Genomic DNA, 15,300 nt, shown 5'->3' with positions numbered 1-15,300 from the left:
ACGGCCTTCCCCCCCTTCCCTCTTCGTTTTGACAGCTTGGGGGAGGCTTGGGAGTCGTGGGCAGGCGGTGCGCCAAATGCCTGCCATCGGCGGCTTGCTTTGCCCCTGGCTGCAGGGCACCCGCACCTGGGAGGGTACCCTCCGCCCCATGCCCCACTCTGGGCAGCACGGGCATACGCTACGCCACTGGCTACAAAGCAGCTCAAGAGCAGATTGTGATGCTTGAACAGAGAAACAAGTTACATCTCACGTTGCAAATGAACAGCTAGTCTCAAAGCCGAAGAAGGTTGCCAAAACAAACAAACAAAAGCAGCAGATTTTGCTGGGGGTGGGGAATGGAACCTTTTGTGAAACGCTTGGAAAACTGAGGCAATCCTTTGAGGAGGGCTGGCGCTTTCCTCATGTCTCTGATGAAAATGGGGACGTCCTATTCCATCACCAACACCATCATTTTATGCTTCCAGCATATATAAAACAAAACATTTAAAAACTTCCCTATACAGGGCTGCCTTCAGATGTCTTCTAAAGTTTTTATTATATCTCATCTCTTTGGCTACATGGCTCTATACACCCTTTGACATTTCTCCAATGAAAATAGGGGGGTGTCTGAAGGAAAAGCAGGACATTCTGGGATCAGAAAAACCGGGACGGCTTCTGTAAATTTGGGACTGTCCTTGGAAAATAGGGACCCTTGGATGGTCTGCAGTCCCTGCCTGCTTGCTCTTCCTCCTCTGGCTCCCATTTGGGTGGGCAGGTGAGTGGTAGCGATGGGGCGGTGGAGGTGGGGGCTCAACAGAAGCTCCCTCCATCTGTTTGTATGCCACCTTGTCATCCGGCCAGTGTGTGGGTGGCATCAGGAGCAAGCAGAAGGGGGAGCAGCTGTTGGCAACCGTGGCAGCATGGAGGAGGTAGGCCTGCTGACTGAGGGAGGGGGGACCTACACTGAGACAGGCTCCCCCCCCGCTAAGCAACCATTGAGGAAAGCTCCCCCCAAACCCTCTGAAATCCAAAGCCAGCATTTGCACATGGATGTCAGTGCACACATCTGAATTGCTAACAGTCATTAATGACTAGGGTAATGCTTTTTAAAAAAAGTTTTAAAAATAGATATTGAATTTGCCATAAGCTAACCATCGCCATCTAGTGGCATATATATATAATGCATTTAAGCGTTAAATTTGCAGCTGAGAACCAGGCTTCTTCCAGACCCTCCAAGTGTCCCTATTTTCCAGGGACGGTCCTGGATTTACAGAAGCCACCCCGGTTTCTGATTTGATGCTGGAATCCTAGGGTGTCCCTGTTTTCATCGGAGAAATTTTGGAGGGGATGGAGTTATGCAAGCCCTGAGCCAAGGAGATAAATAACTAAACAACCTTTAGAGGACATCTGAAGGCAGTCCTGTCTACAGAGTTAGAAACTGAGCTATGAAAGCTAGGAGCTAAATGACGCCTTAAACCCAGGTTATGGACACGACAATGGAATATCTAGGTGTGCTTTTTTGTAACAAGAATACAAAGCTGAAAATGAATGAACTGCAGCTAAAATATTATGTTCATTTTTCACATGGTCTAGTCCAGGGGTCAGCAAACTTTTTCAGCAGGGGGCCGGTCCACTGTCCCTCAGACCTTGTGGGGGGCCGAACTATATTTTGGAAAAAAATATGAATGAATTCCTATGACCCAAAAATAACCCAGAGATGCATTTTAAATAAAAGGACACATTCTACTCATGTAAAAACACCAAGCAGCCCCACAAATAACCCAGAGATGCATTTTAAATAAAAGGACACATTTTACTCATGTAAAAACACGCTGATTCCTGGACCGTCCGCGGGCCGGATTTAGAATGCAATTGGGCCCCATCCGGCCCCCGGGCCTTACTTTGGGAACCCCTGGTCTAGTCCTTCCCCTGCCCACCCTGTTGACATTTTTAAGAGTGTCTCTTCTCTAGTCTTCAGAGAGTGGCTGGAAGTGGGGAGGCAGAAAAAGCTCTTCCTTCAGTTTTAATCTGAAATCTTAGGCACCCAGAGCTCAGAAACTGCTCATGCTAATGAAATTCTTTGTCGCAAAATGCGCCTAGAGCAATGGGAGTTTTGAACACTGCCTGTCTAGGGAATTTCTTTAATGTTTGATGTTTTATTATGTTTTGATATATGTTGGAAGCTGCCCAGAGTGCTTGGGGCAACCCAGTCAAATGGGTAAGGTAAAGGTAAAGGGACCCCTGACCATTAGGTCCAGTCGTGACCGACTCTGGGGTTGTGGCGCTCATCTCGCGCTATTGGCCGAGGGAGCCAGCGTACAGCTTCCAGGTCATGTGGCCTGCATGACAAAGCAGCTTCTGACGAACCAGAGCAGCACACGGAAACGCCGTTTACCTTCCTGCCAGAGCGGTACCTATTTATCTACTTGCACTTTGACTTGCTTTTGAACTGCTAGGTGGGCAGGAGCTGGGACCGAGCAACGGGAGCTCACCCCGTCGCGGGGATTCGAACCGCCGACCTTCTGATCGGCAAGCCCTAGGCTCAGTGGTTTAACCCACAGCGCCACCCATGTCAAATGGGTAGGGTATAATTATTATTATTATTTAGGGCATCCCTATTTTCATCAGAGGAATGTTGGAGGGCAGGATCTTCCCAGACGATTGACGTTTGCCCTTGATTTAGAACCATGAGGACTAGAACCTCAGTCCATTTTTAAGGGCTTGTACTGTAGCTCAGTGCCGGAGCGTGGATTTTGCCTGGCTCAGGGCTCAGCTGGGCTAGCCTTGTGTTAAGCGCCGCACGTGGAGGACTGCATATTCTCTTGGGGCGGCATCAAGACGTTTGCCGAGAGCCAGAAAAGACCAAACCCGGAGGGTGGGCAGGAGCAATGACAAGGGAGTGAATTAGAAGCAGGGAAGTGTGTGGAGCCTTGTCTGATTTCGTCTCTTGTCTTCCCGGCCCGGCTCTATAGAGTGACACACTTTCCCCCAGCTAATGAATTCAAGACCGTTTGTGCGTTCCCCATCTTGCGTTGTCAGCCGGCGTTACGCTCACCCATGTGTCAGGAGAGAGGCCTACCAGCGGATCTGGGTGGTTTGTCTCTCTTTCTCTCTCTCCACATTCTTGCACTCTGGAAAAATAATAATACCGAATTTGGATCCCTGCTCCTGGGGAAATCTGGCAAAGTGGCTGTGATAACGATCTGCTGGTCCTCAGAGCCACCTGTGACGAGAGCATCTTGTTCTCAGAGTGACACGGAGGGACATGTTCGCCGCGAGCAACGAACGCCGTCATCCGTTGCGCTGCTGGGTTTGCGAAAGGCTCGGCTGCTTCTAGGGATGTAGGAAGGGGCCTTTTGCAGAGTCAGAGCATCGGTGCCTTGAGTTTGGTATTGCCTGCACGGACTGGCAGTGTCTCTCTCCAGGGTTTTTTATTTTATTTATTTCATTTATCGATTCGATTTATAGACCACCTTTTGTCCTAAGATCTCAGGGTGGTTCACAGAACAAAATACAGGATAAAAACAAGTAAATAATTAAAAACGAAACATTGAAACAATAACCCACCTAACATCTCTTCTGTCTAGCTTTTGGCTTGGCTGGTTAGTCTATTTGGGTGTTTCTGTTAAATCTGTGTTTTCTGTATTATTTAAGTTTTGTTTTAAACAATAAACTCAAGCCACCTTAAACCTCGGGAAATCGGCTAATAGATGCCTTTCACAAATGCCTTTTAGAGAGGGGCACTTCCCAGCCCGCAGCCTGTTACTATACTGAGTCAGACCATTGTGCCATTGAGCTCAGTATTGCCTGCACAGATTGGCAGCAGCTCTGCAGGGTTTCAGAGAGAGCCTCTTTCTCAGACCTACTTGGAGATGCTCTATTCTTAGGTGCTCAAACTACTGAATTATAGTCCTTCCTCATCAAAGGAGGAGGTTGCGCCCCAGGGAGAAACACTGCCGGTCAGTGTAGACAGTATGGGGCCTGATGGGCCAATGGTGTGGATTGTTATAAGGCATCTTTCTGCATAGGGGAGAGAGAGGCAGTGGCCATGGAGTCAGTTTTGGATGTGAATTTTCCCTGGTTCAATTCCAAGTGGTAGGAAAGATGGCGACCTTTGTTGCCAGCTGGGCACAGAGGGCACTGATTTCTTTAAAACTCTTCTGTCCTGCCTTTCTTAAAAGTTCAAGGTGGCTAATACGGGGCCCAATGGTGAAAAAAGAGTCAGATCCCGGGGTAAAGGGGTGTGCCTCACCATTGGTCCACCCATCTCAAAAGTGGGCGGAGCAACAAATGCAAACGTTGCCTTTGCCCAGTAGGCTGGTTCCCACATGCACATGCTTGAACACACCCCTCTCCATCCTCCACCCAGGCAAGCAAGATACAGGTGAACAAAGTTGGAAGCCATGAGGACTAGAAACTTATTTAGGGAGGGAAAGCAACCGAGGTTCTTTGCGTGCCAAATTCCTCACCACATACTCAATTCTGGGTAGGGCAGGTGCTTGATTTGTCTGGCATCGGAGAGCTGTAGATGTCCAGTTACGGAATTGTTATCATTGTTATTTTTCTCCTGTGTGTGTGTGAGAGAGGGAGAGAGGGGGGGGTTGAGATCTGCAAGCAGGGTGACTCTGGAAAGCCCCTTGCGAATAAGCGCAGCCACTAATAGATTCGTGTAATTGCCACATAACACGATGGAGCATGAATAGCCTTGTGGGGGTCTCTCCAATGACCTTGTTAGCAGCCTGGCGCAGGGAGAAGGCGGGCAGTGCCCAGCCTGTCTTAATGTGCTGGCTTTTGCTGCTATCAGCAGCGATCAACTTAGGAAAATTATCCAATCGATCGGCCCTTTTAAAAAGCAATGGAAACTTCTATTGCCTTTTAATTCGCCTCGTCTTTTGGGATGCTGGTAGAGAGGATGTCCTCCTCCCCCCCCTTCCCCAGATGGCTTTCTCCTGCGTTGTGCATTTTGCCCCCACCACCACCACCTTGTCGTCAATGGACACATTTGTCATTTGAATGACTTGGTTGCCTCAGAAAAAGATATTATAAAGGTTCAGAAGAGGAAGACCAGGGTGATCAAGGAGGTGGGGCGACTCCCCTGTGAGAAAAGGTTGGGGGCTTTTTGGAAATTACTCTATCCAAAAGTGGAGGCATGACAGAAGCGTATGAACAGACAGAGAATAGCTTTCCTCCCTGTCTCGTAACTTGAGAACCGGTGGACATCTGGCGAAGCTGAATGTTGGACGATTCAGGACCGAGGGAAGGAAGGACTTCTTCCCAAAGTGCTTAGTTAAACTATGGAACTCACTGCCCCAGGAGGCTGTGATGGTCATCATCATCATCATCATTTATTATTTATACCCTGCCCATCTGGCTGGGTTTCCCCCGCCACTCTGGGTGGCTTCCAGCAAAATATTAAAATACAATAATCCATCAGATATTAAAAGCCTCCCTAAACAGGGCTGCCTTCAGATGTCTTCTAAAAGTCAGATAGTTATTTATTTCCTTGACATCTGATGGGAGGGCGTTCCACAGGGCAGGAGCCACTACTGAGAAGGCCCTCTGCCTGGTTCCCTGCAACTTTGCTTCTCGCAGTAAGGGAACCGCCAGAAGGCCCTTGGCGCTGGACCTCAGTGTCCAGGCTGAACGATGGGGGTGGAGACGCTCCTTCAGGTATACTGGACCAAGGCCGTTTAGGGCTTTAAAGGTCAGCACCAGCACTTTGAATTGTGCCCGGAAATGTACTGGGAGCCAGTGTAGGTGTTATGTGGTCAGCCTGGATGGCTTTAAAAGGGGACTAGACGAATTCACGGCGAATGAGACTGTCATTGGCTACTATCCCTAATGGCTATGTTCTCCTTCCACTGATGGAGGCTGTATGCTTCTGAACCTCATTTGCTAGGGATCACAAGCGGGGAGAGTTGCTGTTGCTCTCAGCTCCTGCTTTTGGGCTTCCCATATAGGCATCTGGTTGGCCAGGTGGGCATTTGACCTGATCCATCACCCACAGTCTTCTACTGTTCTTACGACATGGTCCACTGCAGGGTAGCGGCATTTTGCCGAAGATTCCTTTTCATGCAAAATCATAGAGTTGGAAGGGACCCCCAAGGGTCATCTAATTCAACCCCTTGCAATGCAGGAATCTCTGCTTTAGAAATAAGCACCAACCTGCCACCTCCTTGATCTCTGATGGAGCTGTTTTGTTTTCCAGATTAGGGTGGCCCAAGTAAAATGCTGACATTCCCTCTCTCGGTTTTTCAACTGGGCTTCTGCCGATGGATAACTTTCACATTCAGATAGAACTTTAGGGGAATCAGTTTGGCGACAACTGTGAATCCATTGAGTTAAGCCAAAAAATTAGACCTAGATGAAGCTCTTGTAAGCAGCTTTCTGCTGTTTGAAGCTTCTGGGTGGCTCTGAAAGGGGATCGCATTTGGGGAGGAGAAGGCAATTGAGGGCTGCTAACCCGGATGCCTCTGAATACCAGTTGTTGGGAATCACAAGTGGGGAGATCGGCGCTTGCACTTGGAACCTGTGTGATGTCTGTGGCAGTTTCCGTGCTTTGGGTTTGGAAAGGCTGTCTTGGAAGCTAATTTCCTCTGAGTTTCTCTGCTCCTCGGGGGCAAGGACTTGCGTTTTTAATATCACCTGTTAAAGCGCCGTGTGCTATGGAGATCCCAAGTTGCTCTGAGATACATTTGTAGACAGGGGAACGAAGACTGCAATTTGAAACACACTTTCTGGGTAGGAGGCCTGATTAAATGCAGTGGAACTTGTTCCTGATGAGGAAGGCACTGCAAAGCTCGCCAAAAGGCTCTTGGATATGAAGGAAACCGCCTGATCGTGAGTCAGACTATTGCCTGTACTCTCTGGTAGCGACTCTCTATAGAGTTTCAGGCTGGGGTCTGTCTCTTCTACCTGGAGACGTCGGGGATTGAACCTGGGACCTTCTGCATGCAGAGCAGGCGATCGTTCCATTGAGCTGCGGTTCTCCCTCCCCCCACCAACTCATGCCAAAGAGACCAGTGAGTGGGTAGGCTTTGCAGAAGCCAGAAGTACCGTTGCCCACCCCCCCCACCCCCTGTAATAATGGATCCGGTTCTCACGAACGATGCTAATTTAAGCAAATGGGAAACTGGCTGGGAGAATTTGTGAGTTGGGCTCCCTGCTCATAAGGAAGTCTTTGGTTGCCAATGCAAGCTGGCAAACTCCACCTTCCATAATAAGATTCCCTTGGTGTGAGCCAGGGCTGTACCTCTCCCCCCCCACCCCCATCCATCCACCAATGTCTCTGTTCCATTAATAGCTCCCCAGGCAAAATGTATCAGTCCTCGTGAATAGAATCATGCAATCATAGAATTGGAAGGGACTCTGAGGGTCATCAGAAATGAGGGGGTTCTCCAAGGAGTTTGGCAGGCTGTAGAGAAAGAGCTGTAGCTCAGCGGCAGAGCATCCGCTTCTCATTCAGAAGGTCCCAGGTTCAATTCCTGGCATCTCCAAGTAGGGCTGGGGGAAACTGCTGCCTAAAACCCTGAAGAGCTGCTGCCAGTCAGTGCGGACAGTACTGTTTTAGATACGCCAGTGGCTTGAACTGATAGAAGGCAGCTTCCTTCTGAATCCTATTTATCTTTGTCGTTGGGAATCCCAGCTTTCTTTCTTTTTAAAAAAGCCCAAGTATCTAGTCCTTATGCTTGAAAATGTGCAAGCAGTTCTGCTAAAGGTCTCAGAAGGCCATCTGAATTCAAAGCAGCTGTTCTGGAACTGAACTGCAACACCAGCAGTGCCCCCCCCCTCTTTGGAAGGTGCCTGGAGGTTGATTTCACAAATGGATCTGTTATGCTCCACACCAAAGACCCCCCCCCCCACTTCCATTTCCACACTTACAGAAGCAGGCTTTATTCCACCTGGGATGGGAAGCTCCCAGATGTCAACTACAACTCCCATCGTCCCTGACTGTTGGCTTTGCTGCTTGGGGTTGGTGGGACTGAAATCCCAGCAGCAACCAGAAAGGCCACAGGTTCCCCATTCTTGCCTCTGTTCATTGACTCAGCAATTGCCTGTCCTGAACCGGCCTCTGAAGCAGGGGACATTGCCTTAGTTCACCTGACAATTCCCTTTTTCTATTAAGAGAGAGAGAGAGAGAGAGAGGGAGAGAGAGAGAGGTTTCATAGAACACTGAATCCCAGAATGAATGGAGCTGGTCTTTGCTATAGAATAGCTGACCCTCAAAATACATTCCAGCAATGTTTCCGTATTTCTGCATCAAAGATCTCAGTGCACTGCCCCTTCCCTCCAGCAGTTCAGAGTCTCTGCAAATGTGTGCCTAGGAGGAGCAAACTGCCGCGGAAATGGAAGTTCACTTGATTTACAGTGGATCAAAGCGCCCTCTGGTGCAACCAATCCACTTAAAAGCAAACAGGCTTTATGCGGTTAGGAAAGCGCGTTGCAGGGGGTTGGAATAGATGACCCGCGGGGTCCCAAACGATTCCACAAGTCTATGATTCTATGGAGAAAAGGGTGAGAGGTAGGCGTGTTTAATAGGAAGGCATCTACATGCCCTGCAAGCAAATCAGAAAGAAGGCTCGATAAGGAGCAGTCGTAGTGTCTTTCCAGTTCCAGGGTTTTTAATGTGGACGTATTCTGCAACATGCCATTGCCGCGATAAATAGCGTATTAGCAGTAGATTTGTTCAGGGCTGTCCACACACCATGCTGCTCTACTACTTGTTCTGCGATGCTTCCTCCGTGTAACTGTGTGATTGCCATCCAGGGGAGCACTCTTGCATCGCGGCATGGCAAAAGCGCATTGTTAAACTATGGAACTCTCTCCCACAGGAGGCAGCAACGGCCACCAACCTAGGTGGCTTCAAAAGAGGGAGAGACAAATTCACGGAGGACAAAGCTATCAAGGGTTACAAGCATGATGGCCATGCTCTGCCTCCACAGTCGGAGGCGGTAATACTTCTGAATACCAGTTGCTGGAAACCACAGGGAGGAAGAATGCTCTTGCGCTTCAATTCTGCTTGTGGGTTTCCCACAGGCATCTGGGTTGGCCACTGTGAGAATAAGAAGCTGGACTAGATGGGCCATTGACTCGATCTACCAGGCAGTGGTGTAATGTATTGGTGGGGCCCCAGGCACAATATTGTTAGGGGGCGCAAACTTTCAATACAGCTGCATGTTTCCGTCGCTGGGCTCAGTTGAAAACAGCTTCTCCATGCAGACCAGGAAGTGACCTCTCCAGATAATGGAACGACTCTTCTTATCTCTGCGGCTGCGATCTCCTGGGTGCCACAGATACTTAGGCAACAGAATGCACATGCGTACTCTACCCATTTCCCTCCCTCTGCATGGCCCCGGGTACTGACAACCCATGCTATGCCACTGCTACCATGCCTCATTCCCACTCTTGGATGGCTTTAAAAGAGAATTAGGCAGGTTGATGGAGGACAAGGTTATCAGTGGCTATGAGCCCCAGTGGCTATGTTCAGTTTCAAGAGGAAGATTGCCTCTGAATATTAGTTGCTGGAGGGCATCTGGTTGGCCACTGTGAACGAAAGCAGTTTAGGGTGGCGTGACCGGTTCGGGCGCACTGGGTGCCGTGCTGCAGGGAGTGCCACAACAGTGCTGTGGAATGGAGCAAGAGAGGCAGGGAGCACAAGATTTTAGCGCAGCACAAGGCGCCGCTGAAATTTGAGAGCCCAAAGTCTGCCAATGCTGTGAGAACAGAATGCTGGACAAGATGGGTCACTGGTCTGATCCAGCAGGCTCTTTTTTTTTTAGGTTCTTACAATGAGAAATAAGCCAGAACAATTATTTCAGCAGGAAGTTACAGGACAGACACTGACTGGAAGCGAAGACATATGCCCACATTGAACCACTCTGTAACCACCATAAGCACAGAAAACCTCCGTGTAGGCTTTGTGCGAGCAAATTAGGATGAAGGCTCAAGAAACAGGTTATCTGGAGGAGCCCTTTGGGTAAATGGACACCCTACGACATTTCTCCGATGAAAATAGGGACGTCCTATTCAATAATAACAATAACAATAATAACAATAATACTTTTATTATTTATACCCTGCCCATCTGACTGGGTTGCCCCAGCCATTCTTCCAACATATATAATAACATAATAAAACATTAAATATTAAAAAAAAAACTTCACCACACAGGTCTGCCTTCAGGTGTTCTTCTAAAGGTTGTATACCCCCTTGGCTCGGGGGTCACATAACTCCATACCCTCCAACATTCCTCCGATGAAAACAGGGACATCCTAAGGAAAAGCGGGACACTCCGGGATCAACTCAGAATCTGGGAAGGCTTCTCTAAATCTGGGACTGTCCCTGGAAAACAGGAAGATTTGGAGGGTTTGCAAATGCACACCCACTCCACCGAAACTTAACTTCTTAACACCTGGGCAAGGTTGTGACTTGATGCAGAAGCTCTGTGCCCATATGGAGATGCGGAAACACTTTTCATTATTTTTAGGGACACCCCCCCCCAGCAGCTCGTCACCCTGGGCACAAAGAATCGGGAAATGCCTGTCCCTGACAAAACAGGGAGCGAGAGTTGAGGGAGCGCTTTCCTGCCGCTGTGCTTGGAAGTGGAACCGGGAGATCTGCTCTTTCGCTGCTGCTGCTGCTGCAGTGACCAAGTTTGACTCTGCAGTGGCTCGATGCGGGCTGTTGCGTTGCCGAGGGGGATGTAGGTGGTGCTGAGCATCTTCCTCTGTTGCAGCCCGGCTGTCCGGCTGCTAGAGTGAAGGTGCACCGCCAGGGTGGGGCTGCGTGAACAGAGGGAAGAGGCCGGGAGCGCAGCAGAGAGGGAACTGGGGAAGGGTCGGCGGCAGGGGAGAGAAAACAGCGCGCCTTCCAGCCGTGTCTGAGCCTCCGAAAGGGGTTTGCGGTGGAGGCATGACGCAAGGTGACAAAGCTGCTTCAGCGGAGCGTTTCTGGACACAGTTTACAAGGCACTTAGGCGCAGGGATTGAGGAAGGCACCTGAGTCAGCTGATTGGTGCACCCAGCTTGGTGTTGTCTGCACTGACTGGCAGCTGCTGTCCAGGCTTTCACAACAGCCCTACCTGGGAGATGCCAGGGATTGTGCTGAGTCAGATCACAATGTTGCCTGCACGGACTGGCAGCAGCAGCTCTCCAGGGTTTCGGATAAGGGACCTTCCCAGCTCTACCTGCAGATGCCATTAGGGATTGAAACTGGGACCTTCTGTGTGCAAGGCAGATGTTCTGTCCCAGAGCTACGGCTTCACCCTAAACCATTTGGCCCAAATTATTGAGGAGGAGGGAAAGGGCAGGGACCCTTTAATGGTACCCATGAGCTCCACCCCCTAAATCCCTCCCACCCCATTGCCAAATTGCAGCCTCCCCTGTAACCTTGCAAAACCTGGAAGGGGTAGCATAAAAATAGCCTCCTCTCTCCACCCCACTCCCCAGTAATTTACCTGTAGTAGTTAAGTTAGCCTCTCCTACTGCACTGTTCATATTTTAGTGGGTGGGAGGTTGTTGGATGATGTGCAGCAATCCATATAGCTCAGTTGGTAGAGCATGAGACTCTTACTTTCAAGGTTGTGGGTTCAAGTCCCACATTGGCCAAAAGATTCCTGCATTGCAGGGGGTTGGACTAGATGACCCTCATGGTCCCTTCCAACTCTATGGTTCTATGATTCATTTAATGGAGTTGTATTGTACATTATGCGGTATTTTTGGCTTTTATGTTCCCCTGTTTGTATTTTACCTGAATAGGTGGCTTTGAGATACACCTACACACAAAGGGCTGCCACCCCTGCTTGCTATGCTCATCAACCCTGCTCACTCTTTTGCCTGCTGCCCTTCCCCCACCCTCCATTTACAACCCCTCTCACATATCCCACCACAACTCACCTCCCTCCCTCCATTAAACCTTGCTGCAGGCATGTTTCACGGAGGGAGGAGCTTCCTCATTTTACTTTACTTTACTTTAAATTATTTTATTTTATTTTATTTTTTCATTCCATTTGTATACCACCCTTCATCCAGCATAAAAACACTAGATAAAAACACAAAATACTTGCCTGCCTGCCTGCTATTCAGCATGCTGCAGTTGCAACGGCCACCTTCTGGTGGCCACATGAACTGCAGCGTGACAGCATTTTACATTTTCATGTGTATAGGAAGATATGCCACAACTAAGTCATGCAGTAAATAAAATAAAGGTAACTACTTTGAGCCCTGTGGCCAGCTCCACCAAGGAGACACCATCCAATTGGACATTTACTGGTGAAAGCCTCATTGAACTGAAATGCTTCCTGCAGGAAAATATGCTGGATCAGCTCCACATTGTTCAGCTGGTTGTGGGTGGCGCTATTTGGCTTCTCTCTCTCTCTCTCTCTCTCTCTCTCTCTCTCTCTCTCTCTCTCTCTCTCTCTCTCTCTCTCTCTCTCTGTTTCTCTCTCTCTGTCACACGCACGCCCCGAACCTGTTGAGATTAACGGACCGAAGCGAGTCATTGTTGTTAGGAGACCCCTATTCCCCCTCACAAAACTACAAACCCCATAGTTCCCTGGGAAGAGAGACTGATGGCGAAACCAGTCTGGGAATTATAGTCCTGTGAGGAGAACAGGGGTCTCCTAACACTTCCCGGCACCCTAAACCAGGGGTCCCCAAACTAAGGCCCGGGGGCCGGATGCGACCCAATCGCCTTCTCAATCCAGCCCACGGACGGTCTGGGAATCAGCATGTTTTTACATGAATAGAAGGTGTCCTTTTATTTAAAATGCATCTCTGGGTTATTTGTGGGGCCTGCCTGGTGTTTTTTACATGAGTAGAATGTGTCTTTTTATTTAAAATGCATCTCTGGGTTATTTGTGGGGCATAGGAATTCATTCAGGTTTTTTTTCAAAATATAGTCCAGCCCCCCCACAAGGTCTGAGGGACAGTGGACCGGCCCCCTGCTGAAAAAGTTTGCTGACCCCTGCAACGAACTACAGCTCCCAAGATGCTTTGGGAGAAGCTATGAATGTTTCATGATGTTTTAGACGTAGGTGGGCCTGTTTAGGTATCCGAGGCACTATTGGCCAGCGACATGGGAGCTGGTAGGCCAACGGGGGGGGGGGGGTTGAACTTAACACACGTTGATGTTTTTAAATGATGCCCAACCAGATCCACTATCCCACCGATCAGCTGTGGGCCCTGTTTCATTGCAAGAACCCAGACAACTGCTCAAGGATTCCACCTGATGGCACCAGCCTAGGACTTGGTCGGAATACCTAATGGCTGCAAATCAATCTGTTCTCCTCTTTTGCCCTCCAATCTTTGATGCTTTCCTCCCTTTCTCTCTCTCTCTCTCCCCCCCCCCAAAAAAACCCACCTCACAGGCACCATGTTCATTACGTCATCCCCTACGACGGAGACCAGTCCGTGGTGGATTCGTCGGAGAACTACTTTGTGACTGACAATGTCACGAAGCAGGAAATCGACCTGATGCTGGGACTCTTGCTGGGATTCTGCATAAGCTGGTTTCTGGTGTGGATGGATGGCATGCTTCACTACGCCGTACGAGCCTGGCGGACAAGCCGACGGTATGGTAAGTGAGTGTTCACCGGCCTGTTGCCGGAGGGGGTTTCGCTGTCGCTGGCGATGCGTCAAGGGAAGGTGTTTTCGTGTGCCCCAGGGGGAGCAGGTTCCTCGTGGTTTATAGGTATCTCGAGTTTCTGCTCCTCAAGCTTTCGTCCCCGTTTTGAGGATCATGTTTCTAGTCCTCAAGGATGTGAAAATGTGCTTATGCTGAAGGGAAAGCCAGGCGAACGTCATCTTTCTGGCTTCTGAGCGAAAAGATGTCCAGCAGAAATGAAGGGTTGTCCCCTCTAACAAAGTCCTACTCAGAGTTGACCCGTTGAAATTAGTGGGCCAGAGTTATTCATGTCCATTTATTTCACGTGGGTGAGCAGAACTTTGTCTTGGATGCAGCCCTGAGTGTTTGAACCATGAGTCAACAAATTTATGGTGCCAGTATATATTTTATTTTATTGGGGCTTTTAGATTTAGAGAAAAGATGGGGGGGGGGGGAAGGGACAACATGGTAGAAGCACGTAAAATGATGTTTAGCGTAGAATCATAGAATGTGACCCTGCTCTGTGTTGCCTGCCTGTTTGGTTTCAATTAAAAGCAACAACTACCCAATTTCACAGCAAATTAATTTTAAATATAATAATAATGATTATTTTTTAATTAAATTTGTTAGCCCCTTTATTTTGCCCAGGGCACCCCAAAACAACTTACAACCCAAAGCAGCTTACAACCAAACAACTGCCCCCCCCCCGCAAACACCACGTAGATACATTAAAACAAAGTGGGAAAAGAAATACATTAAAAACACCCCACCCACTTCTAAAAGGCCACAGAAAGTTAAGGGCTGGAGGTTATAAGGTCTTATTTTCTTGGCACCTAAAGATGTCTAATTAAGGCGCCAGGCAAGCCTCCTTGGGGAGAGCATTCCACAAATGGGGAGCCACTGCAGAAAAGGCCCCGTTCTCTTGTTGCCGCCCCCCAGACCTCTTGCAGAGGAGGCTCATGAAGAAGGGCCTCAGAAGATGATCTCGGGGTCTGGGGTGGCTCATATGGGGAGAGGCAGTGCTTGTGGTCCTGAGCCGTCTAAGGCTTCATAGGTGAAAACCAGCAGTTTGAATTGGGCCTGGAAACTAATTGGCAGCCAGTGCAGTCGGGCCAGGATTGGCGTTATTTGCTCAAACCGTCCTGCCGCATTGAGCAACCTGGCTGCCGAATTCTGCACCAGCTGAAGTTTCTGAACTGTCTTCAGAGGCATCCCCACGTATAATGCATTGCAGTAATCCAGGGGTCAGCAAACTTTTTCACCACTGTCCTCAGACCTTGTGGTGGGCCAGACTATATTTTGGGGGAAAAAAAGAATGAATTCCTATGCCCCACAAATAACCCAGAGATGCATCTTAAATAAAAGGACACATTCTACTCATGTAAAAACACCAGGCAGGCCCCACACACAAATAACCCAGAGATGCATCTTAAATAAAAGGACACATTCTACTCATGTAAAAACATGCTGGTTCCCGGACCATCCGCGGGCCGGATTTAGAAGGCAATTGGGCCACATCCGGCCCCCGGGCCTTAGTTTGGGGATCCCTGCAGAAATCTAACCTAGAGGTTACCAGAGCACAGACAACAGCATAGCTGCCAAGTATCCCGTATCCGCCGGGAAAACCCCTTTTTTCTTACCGTTTCCCGGCGGTCTCCCGTTTGGCGGAAAATCCCGGCATTGTCCCTTTAATTTGCTTCTTCCTGGCGGCCATTTTTC

The 15,300-nt window shown here is 49.1% G+C and overlaps 1 protein-coding gene across 2 annotated transcripts in view; it reads left to right on the top strand.

Moving 5' to 3' along the window:
- The window catches only part of TMEM240 (transmembrane protein 240), a 32,257-nt gene that overhangs the window by 14,690 nt on the left and 2,267 nt on the right, over nucleotides 1-15,300 (top strand). For both annotated transcript variants that reach the window (XM_060276198.2, XM_035117270.3), the window contains exon 3: nucleotides 13,346-13,554. In XM_060276198.2, coding sequence (XP_060132181.1) covers nucleotides 13,346-13,554 — 209 coding nt within the window. The remainder of the gene's footprint in view (nucleotides 1-13,345; nucleotides 13,555-15,300) is intronic.

Source organism: Zootoca vivipara, chromosome 6 (genome assembly GCF_965207765.1).
Source record: "Zootoca vivipara chromosome 6, rZooViv2.hap1.1, whole genome shotgun sequence".
In the NCBI taxonomy this organism is placed as follows: domain Eukaryota; kingdom Metazoa; phylum Chordata; class Lepidosauria; order Squamata; family Lacertidae; genus Zootoca; species Zootoca vivipara.
Note: the sequence above shows the minus strand (reverse complement) of the source record. Positions and strands in the feature narration are given on the sequence as shown.